Source organism: Plectropomus leopardus, chromosome 18, assembly GCF_026936395.1.
Source record: "Plectropomus leopardus strain MGB_pleo_1.0 chromosome 18, ASM2693639v1, whole genome shotgun sequence".
In the NCBI taxonomy this organism is placed as follows: domain Eukaryota; kingdom Metazoa; phylum Chordata; class Actinopteri; order Perciformes; family Serranidae; genus Plectropomus; species Plectropomus leopardus.
In genome coordinates, this window is record NC_142193.1 from 27,290,119 (window position 1) to 27,307,445 (window position 17,327).

The 17,327-nt window shown below is 41.4% G+C and overlaps 1 protein-coding gene across 1 annotated transcript in view; it reads left to right on the forward strand.

Annotated features, from left to right (window-relative positions):
* The window catches only part of tnrc18 (trinucleotide repeat containing 18), a 75,461-nt gene that overhangs the window by 50,892 nt on the left and 7,242 nt on the right, over positions 1-17,327 (forward strand). Inside the window, exons 18-28 of the mRNA XM_088069538.1 lie at positions 803-964; positions 2,157-2,641; positions 3,791-3,925; positions 5,526-5,667; positions 6,295-6,412; positions 8,145-8,220; positions 8,327-8,435; positions 8,854-8,970; positions 10,475-10,627; positions 13,539-15,298; positions 16,153-16,389. Coding sequence (XP_087925664.1) covers positions 803-964; positions 2,157-2,641; positions 3,791-3,925; positions 5,526-5,667; positions 6,295-6,412; positions 8,145-8,220; positions 8,327-8,435; positions 8,854-8,970; positions 10,475-10,627; positions 13,539-15,298; positions 16,153-16,389 — 3,494 coding nt within the window. The remainder of the gene's footprint in view (positions 1-802; positions 965-2,156; positions 2,642-3,790; positions 3,926-5,525; positions 5,668-6,294; positions 6,413-8,144; positions 8,221-8,326; positions 8,436-8,853; positions 8,971-10,474; positions 10,628-13,538; positions 15,299-16,152; positions 16,390-17,327) is intronic.

Here is a 17,327-nt window from a genome sequence, read left to right on the forward strand (position 1 = left end):
CTTTAAGTTAAATAAAAAATCGTGAAGCTGTGTTATGCTGCGAATCCACTCACAATGTTAACAGTCTAACTCCCGAGGAGACGCTCCTCCTGCTTCTCTGCTGCCATGGGCCTAACTGCTAACTACCTGCAACACACGGCTAACCAGCACTTTGCTTCAGTGTGTGTGTGTGTGTGTGTGTGTGTCTATGTGTACAAGTCTCTGCCTTCTTGTGTGCTGTATTCGCCCGTCCGACTCAGAGGAAGAAAGAAGCAGCTTTTCACTTCACTCTCTGTCACGTTTTCTGAGGGCTTTTTTAAATAATTAATGATATGAGTCAGAGTTTATGCTCACATGGTCTTAGCAGCTGTGTGTGTGTGTGTGTGTGTGTGTGTGTCAGCGTGGCTCACATGCATGCATGTGTTAGATCCCAATTTTTCCTGCTGTATCTTGCTTACGCAGCATTACAGTGTGAAGGCAGGCTGCAGTGGTTTGGAGAATCTGTCTTCTCTCTCTCTACTGTTTTCTCTGATCTTAATGTTAAGATGTTGGAGTGTGTGTGTGTGTGTGTGTGTGTGTGTAAGTTGGTATTGTAAGGTCCAGGTTGCTGTTTCTTTTATTCAGTCTTTATTTAGTTTCTTTTCTTAGAAAAGTTGCATCATTTGTCTTTAAAAAAAAGTTGTATTATTTTTCTTACATAAATTGATCTTCTCAGTTGTGCAGTCTTTGTGTCCGCAGTCAGTCGGAGGTGTTTTGACCTTTGGCGCAGACCCGTGCTTGAGCCACATTTGTCCCTGAGCTGAAAATCTTTTCTCTCCAACAGAAACCTCCGAGGATGACGACGAGGATGAGTCAGATTCGGACGGCTGCGAGGAAAGTGGGCTGGGTCTGCTGGCCCGGTTTGCAGCGAGCGCCCTCCCCGTCAGCTCCACCCCGCTGAGCCTTCTCCATGATGGCAAACACCGCAGCCGGCAAAGCACTCTGGGTAAAAACATGCAAATAAGTTGATCAGAGCATCATGTCTGTTTGTGCAAAAAAAAAGAGAATGTGGATTTGTGGGAATAAGCAACAAAAAGAAAAATAGAGAAGATTAAGCTGTGTTTCCACCAAATACTCACAAAAGTAACAGCTACCGACATGTACCTGGACCCTGGATCGGTTTAGCGTTTCCACCTCAAACAGTACTCTATAATGTAGGCTCCGTCTATGACTCCGAGAAATGTCTGCACCTTGTTATCGTCCACAGGACGGGGCTGCAAAACGACATTTTCAGAACAAAAAAGAGCAGGCTGAAGGAGGAGTCTCTTGATGGGATGTTTAAAAATAACGGGTTTGTGCATTGACTAATTGTTAGGTATTTGTGAAGGTTTAGTGCTGCTGGAGCACACAGCAACAACGCTCCGACCTGTTTCTTTTCTCCAAGTGAGGATTAGAATATATGTAGTTCACATAATCCAGTCAAAATGAATGCAGATTTTACAGTCAGCCGGCAGAGTTTTACAAGGCTCGGATACAAGCCCTCTTTCAATGAGTTGATTTGATTTATTTCAATCATGTAAAAAAGATAATACAGAAATGATTATACAAACAAGCAGGAAAAAGTGATATTTACAGATAATGAAAAACGTAAAGCAAAAGAATCTTGATACATATTTTCCAGTCGAGTGGATGTTTATAGGAGTTTCTCTTTCTGCAAAACAATAAAACATTTTTTTTATTAATCTCAAGAGGGCCCATACAGAAATGTGTGTACCAAATTTGCACAAGTTTGAAAAAATTCTCTGCTTGCAGGTGAGTTGGGGGCATTACTTTTTGACTCCCTCGTATTAAAGCAGAATGCAGAAAAGCCTGTTTTGCACAAACTCTCCTGCTTTCACTAATTTCGCTGGTTCCCCCGACAGCCTATAATTGTGATTTTTTTGCGGTTGAGCAGGTTCACCGCCTCAGCGTTTGCTTGGGATTATTTTATTGATTCATGGTTAAATATTCATTCATTTCTAATTGTCACATCGGGGTGCATGTAATGATTCAGCCCTGAATTATGTATTAGTTTCAAATTGATCAATAGTCCTATTCACAGAGTTATTGATCCAGAGAATCTAACACCTGGGTTTATTACTGGATGTGTTTTTGTGTACAGTGTGTGTGTTTTCACACCCTCTCCTCTCCTCCATCAGGGTCGTCAGAGTGCGAGTGGTCAGACTCTGGCTCAGACTTGAGGCTGAGGAAGTTCCCCTCTCTGCTGCACGGCAAACGCTCCGCCCCCGAGCTCCCCCTGTTGCCCCCTGCAACCCGCCGCATCGACCAGACCAGCCCCACCAAGAGAGACGACGCATTGCCAGTCAAACGCAAGCCTCTCCCCAAGCCACGCCCCTCGCCACGGTCACCACGTCGATTCAGCTTCGACCTCCCCTCCAGCTCCGGGTTTGGAGGCTTCAGTGAGGATGAGGGCTGGACGCGGCGACGCAGCGAGAGGATTTTCCTCCACGATGCCACCACCTCGGCCAATCAGATGCCTGTGTCAGCCTCTGCCTCCACCAGTCAGAGCTCCTCCTCTTCCTCCTCCTCCTCCTCCTCCAGCTCGGCCCCACCTCTCACCCCGAAGCCAGCCCCCAGGCCCAAACCCTCTCCGCCCAGCAGAGAGGGGAAAGATGTGGTGAAAGTACGTCAATAATTCATCAAGTTGTTACTCGCCAGCCTGAAAAACAAAGAGGCCTGAGTCTCTTTCTCCCCCTCTTCATTTTCTTCTCTGTTACTGTTTCACTCGTCTCCTCCTCCCTCAGACCTCGTTCCCTCACATGCTTTTGTCTCCCTTGACACCTCTGTGTGTGAGAGTGTGTGTGTCAGGGTGCCAGCAGGGTTTCCCAGTACTTCAGTCACTGCAGCACTCCCCTGCTGTCTGTGTCGTGTTACTGACAAGAAAGGACAACTGCAGGCAGCCTGGCAGCATCCCACCCTCAGTGTGTGTGTGTGTGTGTGTGTGTGTGTGTGTGTGTGTAAAGATATAAATCTGCCCAGTTCATCCTCCAGGACACTAATGGAAAACCTGGAAAAGTCATGGAATTTCATAATCACATTTTCCAGCCCTGGAAAAGTAATGGAAATATGTTGCGTGTAACGATTTACATTATTGTAATTTAGTAATTTTCTTATTTTCTGTAGCTAACGACGTAACATTTAGTTTTAATATGCGTCTATGTGTGACCATGTTTTGGTTGTTTTTATTTTATTGTTCATTGAAAAAGTTTATTTCTTTTCTCCTCAAATTCCATCTCTCCCTTCATGTAAGCCCACTAAACTTGTTTTTAATCTTTGGCTTTAAATTGCTTTATTTTGTATTTATTTTACCACAGATTTTTAAAGAAAACGTGCCTTTCAAACTCATGGGTGATTTTTTCTTCTTCTCTTTACATTTGGCAATTTCTATAGCTAACTTAAACACTTCTGGGTTGTTTTTTCTTCTTTTTATACATTTTTGGCGATTTTTATAAACTTAGAATTTCTTGATTTTTTTCCTCTTTTTTTCTGTCCTCTTTTTTCTTTTTTCTTTTTTTTTATTATTTTGGGCGGTTTTAATTCCAAACTTAAAAATTTGGGAAGACTTTTTTCCCTCAAAAACTGCCAAAATAACACCATTTCTCATAACCACAAGTTGTAAATAGAGTGTGAATCATATGTGGCAAGAAAAAATATATATTGTGGGTCTTTGAAAAGACATTTTTGAAATTTTGCCCATGACAGTGTGTGAGATTCCTGATCCTCAGTGCTGTCAGTCATGTGCATATTTTAACTTTGTGTTTTTTTTAACCAGAAAAAGAAGCCGAAGGACTCTCCTCTGCCCGTGAGCCCGTCCACTCTGTGCAGTCCAATCGTAGACGTCCCTGCGCCTCTGAGCCTCAGCCCGGCGCGCAAGAGCCAACCGAAAGCCAAGACCAAGGCCAGAGAGGTCAGTGCGATGATGGATCAGCTGCAAAGTCATTATGGATGTGAACTTAATTATCTCAGCAAGGACAAAACCAGAACGTTGAAGTTGTTAAACACACGCGCTTCACTTTCTCGCCGGCTGTGTCGCAGGAACACATGCACACGCAGTAACAATAAGTCTCAGCTGATAGCTCGTGCTGTAATTAACACAGTTTTGTTCCGTTCGTGAGAGTAAACCTCTCGTAACGTGTGATTTCTGCCAAAGTGTTGCATTGCTCTCCATCTGCCACCAGCCACAAACTCCAGTTTGTTTTGGAAACACTGAAGTGTGCAGAGCTCTTTGTGGTGGTGGTGGAGCAGCAGAAAAAAGATTGTGTATTCAACAGCATAAGTGTTGTAATATGTTACTGTTTCACTTTGAAAAGTTAATTTGTGGCGTGTGAGCCTGGCAGCCACAAATTCATCTTAAATAGAGAAATCGCTTTTCAGAGCAGCTTCAGTCAACAATGAGATGTTTATGAGACAGATGTCACTGATTGACTTATTGGATTCAGGGTTCCCGCAGATCCTAAAAGAGTCTTAAAAGACACTGAATTAATTCATCTAAAAGTAAAGCCTTAACCCTTTAAAACTTGGATCGACATCAGTCTTTTTGTGCTTTGTTTAGACGCCTTTCACAAGCTATTTGTTTCTTTGAAACTTGAGCTATTTGGTTTGATTTCTGTTGAAAACAAGAGGCAATAAATGTCCCACAAAATGCAAGAAATTAGTCAAGAGTTGACAAGAAAATTACTGTTTTTTTTAAGGAGGAGGATTATAGAAAATTATTATGATTAAAATAGATAAATTAATTAATTTATTTATTTAGTGATAATTCTTCTGAATTATGTCTTGTTAGGTTGCTCGTTGCCTTCTCCCCATATTTAAAAAAAAAATCAAACCAATTTACTCTGGATTCAAAGCCTTAATTGGTATTAAAATGTATTAAACCAAGCTTTTAAATGTCTTAAAAATGGCAGGATGTGGGAAAGAGGACTTTATGATATATTTTCTTTCTTAAAAAAAAAATAAAAATGAATGCCTCTTTCATTTCAGATCAGGGTAGCAAAACGGCACGGGGAAGTGCAAATTCAATGAAAAATGGCTTTTCAACAAGATTTTGCGGCACTGCTGAAACTGGTATAAGGCAATGCATAAAAAGGCTCGATGTGTTTTATGTAAAAAGTTTCTCATACTCTGTAAAATGGGAATCAAGGAAGTGGAATCCCACATGCAAAAGAAGAAACACAAAATTATATCCCCAAAAAAACTCTCTAAAGATTGCCAGGTGTTTCCGAGATCTGTTCTACCCTCGACTGCGCCACAAGACAAAAAAAGTCACGCTTTATGTAACAATAAATTTAGCCAAATTGCCTCTAATCTGAAACAGTTGATCGGTTCATGTTTTCTGTTTCAGCTGTGGTTATTGTAAATGTGGTCTTAAATTTCACTCTGAGTGAAAGTCTTAAGCTGTAGGGATAATTAGTGTGTGTGTGTGTGTGTGTGTGTGTGTCTGTGTGTCTGTGTGTGTGTGTGTGTGTGTGTGTGTGTGTGTGTGTGTGTGTGTGTTTTCGTTTCCGCAGCCCTCCAGAGGAGCGGTGAGCCGGTTGATGGAGAGCATGGCGGCAGATGAAGACTTTGAGCCCAACCAGGACAGCAGCTTCAGCGAGGACGAACTCGTCCCACCGCGCAGCAACGGCGTATCAGAGAGATCCTCCACACCCGGTCAGTTCACACAGACGCCATTCACACCTCTGGGTGTGGCTACAACTCAGAGGTCCTGCAGAGCCTTCGAAAGTCTTGAAAAGAATTAGAATTAATGTAAAAATAATGCTTAATTGGTGTTAAAATGTTTAAGTCTTTCAAAAGACTTAAATATGCTAAGACATCAGATGTGGGATTTTAGGATTTTCTTTTCTGATGTAGTGAAAAATCTCAAATTTTTTTTTTTTAAATCAAAGTTTTTTTGTTTGTTTTTTTTTTGTAAAATTGGAAAAGTAAATATTTGTAATAAAAAAATAAAATATAGAATAAAAAAAATTAACCTTGTGTTATGTAAAATTGGGAAGATAATAGTAAATAAATAAAATTAATAATTTAAGGGTGTACCCCGCCTTTCGCCTCATGTCAGCTGGAATAGGCTCCAGTCCCCCAGAGACCCTTAACAGGATAAGAGGTTACGGACCGATAATAAATGAATAATGAATGAATGTAATATTGGTCTTACATTTAATTCTGAGTGGCATTATCAAAGTACAAAAGTCTTTAAAAATCTTATATCTACTTTCCTTTAATCTATAGGAACCCTGTTCACGGTGCGTTATAATAAGCGTATTTATGTGTTGTGTTCAGCTCCGGTGCAGTGTGTGCTGGATAAAGATTCCCTGGTGGACGGACTCAGAGTTTTGATCCCGATGGACGACCAGCTTCTGTACGCAGGACACGTGAACACTGTACACTCCCCCGACATGTGAGTACACATGTAAACTCCAGACTGGAGCACAGCGATTTGTTTGCAGCCTTTGGTAGAGGAGAAAAAAAACATCTGTTTGCACTATTAAAAGCAACAAATCAATCAGTGTGCTCCAGTTTTTGTCCCAGCTAAAGTTCTCTGTCCTTGATATGAGAAGTACCTGATTCAGCTGCATGTTGCTGTTAAGATGCATGAAGAACACCCGGACATTTAAACTACGGGAGAATATATTTTTAGGCAGCGTCTGCAGGTGCAAACCGCAGAGACATGTAACCAGAGCTTTGGTGATTTTTCGGATGCACAGCACAGAGAGAAGGATTTAACTGCATGTTTCGTACATGCAGGGACGCTCTCTGCGCTCTCGAAGATTTAGTCTGACATTTTAGAAAATCTAATTATTTGCTGAGAAATCTAAAACCTGCTGCCAGTTAGCTTAGCTTAGCATTGAGATTGGAAGCATGAGCTTTAAGTCACAGCAGAAAAAACAAGGACGATACAAAGGGGAAGTGTTTAACGGCTGATTGAAGATTCATGCTGCTGTCAAGTATACTGAAACAGTTTTAATCTTTATATTACAATATTATTTTTATTTTTTTACAATATTGAATATTATTTCATTCTGTTATGTGACTTCCTTTGTATATACATGTTTGCATTATTTTGCCCTTTTTAACAAATATCTCATTTAGTCGCTGCTCTCTTCTTTGCTGCTGCAACAAAACAATTTCCCTCACAGGATTAATAAAGTATTTCTATTCTATTCTATTATTTTGACTATTGCTGCACCAGTGCATTCTCCAAAAGTACTAAAATATTGCTTTTCCCAGTGCATAACTCATTTTTCCAATTATTTCCACATCACATGAATGCAGGGTGAGATTTTTGGGGTAAGATTCTCTGAGAAAATCAAATATAACAATATTTTTGACCAAATATGTTGATGTTGATGTTGATATCCCTGACAATATTGTACGGTTGAATGTTGGTGCTTTCAGAAAATATTTACACAGTTAAATTTTGATAAATAATCATCAATAATGTGGATATAATGACTAAATAGGTAACAGCAAAATAAATAAATAAAACAGCTAGAAAAGTCTGGTAAATTCAGATTATTTCATCACTTTACTGTAATGCAGCCTTTAAAACCCAGAAAAGACAACACTTTTTATATTAACACATCTAAAATCTCAAACAATATCCGGTCTCTTATCACAGTATCAAAATAATATTGGTCTATTGCCCAGTCCCTAAATCTCATCTAACTCTTGGCATAAAACCAGATAGGAATATTGTCCAATAATGTCAAACTAATCCTTTAAAAATGCACAAACTTGCACACACAAACAAGAAAGCATCACATTTAGGTCTAATTTTGGTCATTTAGCTGATGCTCAAATCCAGAGTGGCTTAATTAAAAGAAAACAAACAGACTAAAGCCCTGTTCAGACGGGATTAATATTCCAGGGGGATGTGGGTATTAGCCATGCTTAGCTTATTTTAGCCAGAGCTAAAGAACTGTGGAGGTAGTTAGTAAAAAACAACACATCCCCTCAGCCTGCTGCACATCAGAGCAGTTAAAGCTGGAGAGCTGTCGCGTCAAAGAGAGCGTTCACACTGAGCAGACAGCTGATGTAACTGTTGAAACTGTCAGACAAGGTCACTTAAAGCTCACTGACTGACGCCAAACTTTTGACCCCAACCTTATTTCCACATTTCCTCCCTGCAGATACAGCGTGGTGGTGGAGGGTGAGAGAGGGAACAGACCGCACATCTACTGCCTGGAACAACTGCTGCAGGAGGCTGTGAGTAAACATCAAAAGTCTGCGTGTTTCTGGTCATACGTGAGACGTGAAAGCGTTGAATTTGTGTCACGTCGCCACATTGAAGTTCTTCACTGTGTGTGTGCAGATCATCGATGTGAAGCCTCCGTCTGTGCGCTACCTCCCAGAGGGCACCCGCATCGCCGCCTACTGGAGCCAGCAGTACCGCTGCCTCTACCCCGGCACTGTTGTCAACGGTACAATGCACAAACACACACACGCACCACACTTACACGGACAGTTTAATGGCAGCAGACTGCACAAACAAACGTAAAATATCTCCACAGTGTATAATGCTGCAGAGTTTTCAGAATCACAATCTGGTTTTATTGCCAATTACATTTACATATACAAGGAATGTGACGTGGTGTTTTGGTGCAAAACAATTAACATAAAGAGAATAAAAATAGTGAATTTAAATAGAATTGGACATAAGATAAAAAATATAGAAGCAATTTAAATATATAAAATGACAAAAGGTACAATGGAGGGATTGTACAGTTTTACCGCGCTGAACAATAAAAAGCTACATTGCTAATCAAAAAACATAACTGGTGTTTTTTGTCTGTAAAATGTGTCCAAATTCAATGTAACTTAACTTTTTTCCCTTTACAGGAAGTTCAGATATCGACGAGAATGATGACCTCATCACGGTGGAGTTTGACGATGGCGACACAGGCCGCATCCCGCTCTCTCACATCAGACTGCTGCCGCCAGACTACAAGATCCACTGTGAGCACAAAATACACACACACACACACACACACACACACACACACACACACACAGTGTCATAGATTTAGATTTGTTTTCCCCTCACAGCTCACTCATTAACACACAGGTGTTTTCCCTGTAGAGTGCTGCTAACTTACAGCTATTCTGGTACACAGGGGCGTAAATATAGACAGTGCAGGCGGGATGGGCCTGGGGGATGGCGGGTAGAGAGAATAGAGAGCAGGCCCATGTGAGTGATTCAGATTGCCTCCTCAGAAATATGCCTTTGTTTAAAGAACTCGTGTTATACATGTCCTCTGTAATGGTTTTCTTTCTTTCTTTTTTTGGTACAATATTCAGTAGCATTTTGTAACAAAACTGTATGCTTCTTGTACGTGAGCTATTTAAAAAACTAAATGAATGTGATAAATGTGAAAATCTTTGGTGATGCCTTTTTCTTTAAAAATCCTCAAAATTTTTTAAAGAAGGAAAAAAAATCACCATTTTTTTTCGCCAAACATTTTTAAGAAAAAAAAAGAAAAAAACTTGTTCCTGTAAAAATCACCCAAAAATTAAAGAAAAGAAATGACCACAACTTTTTAAAGAATAAAAAGCCAAAATTTGTCAGTCCTCCAAACCTGTAAGAAAGAAAGCATTTTTTGGTCTTTAAAAATCGGCAGTAAAATAAATACAAAATACAGCGACTTAAAGTTTTATGCCCCTTCGCTAAAGCCCAAAAAATGTCTATAAACCCCGGATCAGTGATAAGATGATACAATACATGGTAGCTGGTTCAGGTGCAAAATGTGTCAGACAAGTCGAGTGCTTCTCAATCGTAAAAGCAGTAGTGGTAAAATATATACCTAATGGTGTGTGTGTGTGTGTGTGTGTGTGTGTGTGCGTGTGCGTGTGCGTGTGTGTGTTTTGTAACTAGTAACTAACGTGCATGAGGGTCTGTTGTAACTACTTCATTGCTGCACTTTAAACTGCTGTGTGGATGTATTTGTATTATGGTGCATACATATATATATATATATATATATACATATATATATATATTATGTATATACATAATGGTTGTCCACATAAATCACTGTGAGAAAATGACACTTTCTAGAGGAAAGAAACAACATGAAGCACTTTGCTGACAAAATAGAAAATATTTATTGACCACGGTGCTCAAACACCTTGTTACATTACAGTATTTTTACTCCTCAGGCTCTTTTGTTGATTTCTGCACATCAGAAGCTGGTGTAAATATTTTCCTTTTTGCGGGCACGGTGCCTCCAACATGATGTCTTATGAGGGAATGAAAAGTGCAGAGTGCACCCACTCAAAGAGACATAAATGTTTTCTTTTAGGCAGCAGATCGTCTTGGCTTAGTTCAGAGGTTTGCAGGTCACAGACACCAGCATGCTTCTACTCGGATCTTTTTGGGGTTTTTTGCTTAGAAAGCTGAATTTACTGCAGTCATGATGAAAGCATAAACCATAAAGTCTGCCGGCTCTCTGCTTCTGTCCAGGCGCTGAGCCGTCCCCTGCCCTGCTCGTGGCGAGCTGCTCCAGGAGGCGAGTCCGCAAATGCAGCAAAGAGGGCAAAGAAGCGGGAACAAAGCCGGAGGAGAGCGCTCCGAAGATCAAAGGAAAACCTGGTCGCAAACCCAAACCCAAACCAGGTGAGCTAAACAAACTGTGTCCTCACAAACTCATGGATGGATTGGATAATAAAAGTCCCAGTGAAATGAAAAATTATTTTTTCTAGTGTTAATCCAGTGCCCCTGCATTAATTCATCATTCAGCTCTTATTATATGTCTAAAATATGTAAAAAAAAATCAGTATCAGAGTATAAATCCAATTCAATAAGGCTGAGATCATGTGTAAAATGTAAATAAAAACAGACCACAATGATTTTCAAATCCTCTTTGACCTATTCTCAATTAAAAACAGTACAAGGACAAGATATTTAATGTTTACACGGATAAACTTTGGGACAGAGGCATTTTTTACTATTGTATTACATCATCTTTACTTTTAACAATACTCACTACGTGTTTGGACACTAAAGGACACTTACTGTTGAAGTTCTGAAAGTGAAAATCTTTCTGATCCTTGCTTAATATACAACTTAAGTTGCCCAACAGTCCAGGGTACATTTTTGCTTTTTATAAAGCGCCACACAGTTTCAATTCAAGACAAGCAGTCCAGTGTAGTACCTGCACTTTTACGACAAAGCCACGCTGTTGTAACATTTGCAGAGTGTGTCTCATTGTCTTGCTGGAGTAAGCAGCGATGCCTGTGAAAAATACGTTGTCTTGATGGCAGCATATGTTGCTCCAAAACCTGTGTGCATCATTCAGCATTAATGCAACAAGAGCAGTGTGTGTGGAGCCAGCATCAGCTGTGTCTCTGTGTTGCGCTAAACTCTTAACCTGCACAGTTTTTAGCAAACCAATCAAATGCAAAGGATTTGATCTAAATCCCTCTTGTAACTGTGCACTGCCAAAGAGAGCAGAGAAATTTGTCACAGTACAGAAGCTGAAGACACTCTAACTGCTGTTGCACAAGGACTTTAAAGTCTTTGTCTTTTGTCGGTTCACTTGGGCTTTAAACTTGACTTTTAGTGTCATCGTTATTCCACTTTCTAATTGTTATTACCAACCCACCGATTTGCTGCTCAGCCTTCTAATAGATAATATCCTCTGAGTGTCATTCTGCAAGACTCTAATGTATCAGTGAAATAGCTGGTAGAAACAATGAGTGTCACAGAAATGATTGACCAAACGTGTTCACATTATCAAAGAAAGAAAAGGTAATGTTTCCTGTCTGAGGTAAAAAATAATGGAGAAGGTGCTGATGATAAAACTAGTGCACTGTACATTAACCACTGCCATCACATTTGGCTTTCTTTGAGATTCACTGCCTTTTTTCTTCATGGAGTAATTTCATGGGACCAATAAAAGACATCTCAAATGTGTCGTCATAAAAAAAAAAAGAGATGGATTTCACATTATTTGCCTCAGTGCGCATTACGGAAGAGCGGTGTGTTTCTCTCCTGAGTGCCTTACTTATCCATTTAAGACGAATGGACTTCATTTATGTTGATTATTGGGAATAATAATAGAAATGAGTTACGTGCAGTTTGTTTCTGTCTTTATTTTAACATATTTATCATAGAGGCCATTAAAGAGGTGAAATCAGAAATGCTTTAGTCATCTTTTGTCTTTTGATTAGTCATCTTAAAACAACAGAACCAGCAAAAATAGCTCAAGGCTCAGACGGATCTTTCATCAAACATCTCATATTTGACCACGGCTGTCAGCTCCTATATCAGTACAATGAATTTGCAGCTTCGTTGTTGTTCCGTAAAGCTCCGGGTCTGTTACTCTGGCTGTAATAAATGACATGTTGCATGTCTGATTTGCTGACGCCGACCTTGTTTCTACTGGGTAAGCAGTTCTTACATGCAGTGTTTTCATTTCAGAACAGTTTCCTTGCTCGTTTGTCTACTGTTCTCAGCACATGAGGCTGCAGAACCACAAAAATCAAGAAGCCACACAATGAAAACGTCAGCGTATCCAATGTTAACCCATGTGTAATGTGCCAGTAAAATCCAGTTCTTAACCTATTCCACTTCATAAAGAAGTGTCCCCAGCCGACATTACTGTCTGTTAGAGGCTGTAACCGGCTGAGTTTAAAGCTAAAGTGAAGATAGAAGACCGAAGGAACCCATTGCTACCAACCATGCTGTAGTGGTAATTTGTCTGCAAAAGCAAACTTAAATACAGAATCACATAGCCACTGATGGGCGCGTGATGTAGGCGGGTAAAAGAAGGCCAAAGGAACAATGAAATCTCCCGCTGCCTCTCTTACTCTGATTTAAAAAAAACAACATTTTATCCACACTATCAAAAACCTAATCTAAAGTGAACAACAGGAATAATCAAAACAATATTACTTACGATTAGCAAAAACAACTACATACTAACAACAAATAGCTCCTACACGTCATGCTATCCTGTCAGGAGGGGGTTAAATAACGCTCCAGTGTTAGGTTAAATTTTTTGAGGGAAAAACTGGTGTTGCCATTTTCACAGAGGTCCCTTGACCTCAAGATATCTGAATAATATTGGTTCTGTGTAATGACAAGTCTCCCCCTTACACACTTCATGCTGGTCCAATGCAGTTTTGGCAAAAAAAACCCAAACACACTACATTTTTTCTTGTATGTGGTAGAAAAGTGTTACTTTTGCTTATTGTATTTGAATATTTCTGCATACTGGGGTCCTGAAACAGTTTTGAAACTGAAATAAATTAATTTTTGATGATGTTAATCCTCATAGTAGCCATTTCATTATAGTGAGACCATTTTCTGAAATCTTGAAATGTCCTGAAATCCTAGAAATATCATAAAAGCAAAGAAATGTGCTAAAATCTTTGAAACGTCCTAATAATCAGAGAAATGTCCTAAAATCCTATAAACGTCCTAAAATTCTAGAAATGCCCTGCCCCCCTCTAAAAAAGACAAAAATAGTTATATGGAAGTGAGGGGTGAAGTAGGTTAACCTTTTTTTTCTGTCTTTTTTCAGAGACCTCCATCAACCCAGAAGGCCGGGAGAAAGCTGATCCTCCTTCTTGCTCCTCCCAGCCTGCAGAGAGACCCCCGGCTCCAGCCAAGCCTCCCCAGGACAGAAACTCTTCAATCCAGAAGGCAGCTCAGGAGAAGCCCCGTCCTGCATCCCGACCAACGATGGGAACCCAGGCAAAACCATCCCGCAAGAGCTCCACCACGTCGCCCGCCAGCAGCCCCACCCTTCCCAGTCCGGTGCCCAGGAAGGCCGGCTCAGCCCAGCCTTCTGCTCCCAAACCAGCCCGCACTCTGCCTCCCTCCCTCTACCCGTCCACCTACGGAAAAGTCCTGACAGTGGATCTGTACAGCGAGCCCAACCTCAGCTCGTACAACAACCAGCGCCGAGAGAGCAGCAGCAGCATCAGTCCCACCGCCAACAGACCAATGTCCAGACCCAATATGGCGACGTCGTCTTCCGCACCCAAAACAAGTGCCACATCAACGCCCAGACCTAATTCTGCGTCCTCACCCAAAACTAAACCCTCCTCGGACCACCACGGTGGCTCCAGATCCAGCCACAGCTCTGGACTAATACCCGGCGCCATCTCCAGGCTGTCAACAGGAAAACCCGGATCCTCACTGACTCCAAGAACGTCGTCGTTGTCGTCGTCATCGTCATCATCCGCCCCGAGACCCAAACTGAAGATGCCGTCCGACCAGCTGTCCTCCAGACCGAGCTCCGTCTCCAGGCCCAAGCCCGGCCCGGGGCAGAGCGACGTGGGCTCGCTGGTGAGACGCAAGCCCCCGTCTGCAGAGCCCCTCGTGAAGCTCGACCATGAAGGTGTCACCTCCCCAAAGACCAAGAAGACAAAAGCGCTGATGCTGCTGGAGGGTCGGGGCGTCAGAGGAGATCACACGCCCATCACCGCAGCGACAGCCAATCAGAAGCTGCTAAAGGCTAAACCGAGAGCTCCGGATCGAGAGCCGAACCTGCCGGAGAAAGACTCCACCTACAAATCACCGCTGCTGGCGAAGGAGAAGGCAGAAAGCCGTGGAGGTGCTGCTCGAGGACAGGAGATGGACACAAGAGAGGAGAAAGGTAAAAAGGAGGAGAGAAAGGAGGTGGAGAAAAGAGAGGAAAGGAAGATGAAAGAGGAGTCGCAGAGCAGCAGCAGCTCAGAGTCGGAGGAGGAGACGGAAAAAGGGAAGATAAAGAAGAAGAAGAAATGCACCTCAAGTTGCTCCTCCTCCTCTTCATCCTGCTCCGGTTCCTCCTCGTCTTCTTCATCGTCGTCCTCTTCGTCGTCATCGTCGTCCACTGATGACTCCTCCTGCAGCTCGGATGAGGAGAGGACTCCTACTCCTCCGCCAGCCCCCATCACTCCACCTCCAGTGCAGGAGAAACCAAAAGAAGAACCGAAAGAGGAGGAAGAAGTGGAGGTGAAGAAGGAGGTGGAGGTGAAAGTGGAGGAAGAGGAGCTGTCTCCTCCTTCACGGTCTCCTTCCCCGTCAACCTCTCCGACTCCTGCTCCCGCTCCTGTTAAACCTGCTAAACCAGCCACGGGGAAAGGCTCCGGGCAAAGGGGTCGTCCTCCGAAACCAAAGCCCAGCGGAGGAGAGGGGAAGGTGGGGAGACCAAAGCGGAGAGAGGGGGTCCACCTCCCAACCACCAAGGAGCTGGCGAAACGTCAGAGGCTCCCCAGTGTGGAGAACAGGCCCAAAATTTCTGCTTTCCTCCCAGCGAGACAGCTCTGGAAGTGGTTTGGAAAACCCACTCAGGTGAGGAGAAAGATGTTGCATAGATGGAAACTTTGATAAACACCAACAGTATTCATTCGTGCTCATACGGTCTTGAAAAAGTAAAGGAACTTACAAATAAGAATTTCCAGGCCTGAAAAAGTTTTGGAAAATTAAACAAAGCCTGGAATTTGTTTCGCATGAGTTCAAGGAATGTTGGAAGTTTTAAAATCCGACGATAATTTCTGTTTTTACAGTTTGTGGTTGTAATAAATGGTGTATTTTTGGTGATTTTTTACAAAGAAATCATGCCTTCCCAGCCTTTGGGCCCTTGGGTTTGGAAGGCATTTTTTCTTGAAAATCACCAAATATTCTTAAAGAAAATTGCCAAAACAATTTACAGAAAATGAATCTCTCAGTTTAAAATAAAACAATAATAAAACCTCATTTTTTTAAAGAAAAAAAAACTGCAAATTGCAAAAATTGTCAAAAAATTCGAAAGAAAAAAAGGCCCACATTTTTGAAAGAAAGCATTTTCCTTTAATAAATAAAATAATACAAAATAAAGCTATTTAAAGTTGTATGCCCCTCCCCTAAGCCAAAATAAAAAACAATAAAAAACCACCCCCTCCCATCTCATAAATAATGAAAAGTTTTATTGAAATAATCAGTTTGAATCCTGTTCTGAATTCTTTTTATTATATATATGAAAAAGCTATTATATAGTAATGAAAAGGAACTAATAAGAAGTATCGAGGGTCATTTCAGAGAATGTATTGTCTCTAAAAGTCATGGAAATTTATTGGTAAAAATGTTTATGAACCCTGATTTGTCTAAATGTCCCCCTCCTGTCACTCTGTGACCAGTCTGTCTTTTTTTTTTCTTGACCCCTCCAGAGACGCGGTATGAAAGGCAAGGCGAAGAAGCTCTTCTATAAGGCTATTGTTCGAGGCCGAGAGATGATCCGCATCGGTGACTGTGCCGTGTTCCTGTCCGCCGGCCGGCCCAACCTGCCCTTCATCGGCCGAATCCAGAGCATGTGGGAGTCGTGGGGCAGCAACATGGTGGTCAGGGTCAACTGGTTCTATCATCCGGAGGAGACGAACCCCGGCAAGAAACTCACCGACAAGAAGGTAGGAGCCCGACGAAAATAAGACGGATTAGACTCCTTAAAGATCCAGTGTGTAGGATTTTTAAATGAATGGATGTTTAAAATCACCTGTGTTTTCGTTACCTCAGAATGAGCCGTTTATATTTAACAGCTTTATTCAGTGTTTTTTTACTTATTTTAATCACCTGGTTCGTTTGTTTTGGAGAGGAAGAGACCTCTGCGGACAATTCAGCTCCCAATAAAAAAACCTCCCGAACAATAAACAATAAAAAGGAATTCAAAGCAGGAAGTTTCAGCTGGTTGTGATGTGCAATCCTCACCACTAGATGCCACTAAATCTACATTAATATTATACACTGGGCCTTTAAAGGTCCCGTATTGTAAAAAAGTAAAACATTTTTATGTAATTTTTTTCCATTATAAAGCAGGTGTAAGTGTTGTATAAATACTGCGAAAGTATGAAAATACTCAGAGGACTGCACACAGTCTGTATTCATAAACTGCCTCTAAACGAGCCGTCAGGACTCCCATATTGTGATGTCACAGTTATAGTAAATTAGAGTAGAAAGTGCTGCTAGTGTGCCGTTACAGTTATGTCCAGCCTGCACTGACAATGCAGAGACACCAAGAGCTCACATGTGGAAGACCTGAAAAAACCGACCAATCAGAGCAGACTGGAATTTGGGGGGGGGGGGCTTAATGAGATAAGTGCTAAAACTGAGCATTTCAGACAGAGAATGGGTGAATACAGTTATATTCAGGCACACTGTATGAGAAAAATAAAGTGTTTTTTTGGACATCAGAGCATGTAAACATGTTCTTGTAGTAATCCAAAATACATGTATGAACCTGAAAATGAGCAAAATATGGAGCTTTAAACATTTGTTGTCATTATTAAGTCACACAACTGGATAAAACACTAACTTACAGCTGAGATTTTTCATTTGGCAAATGATAATT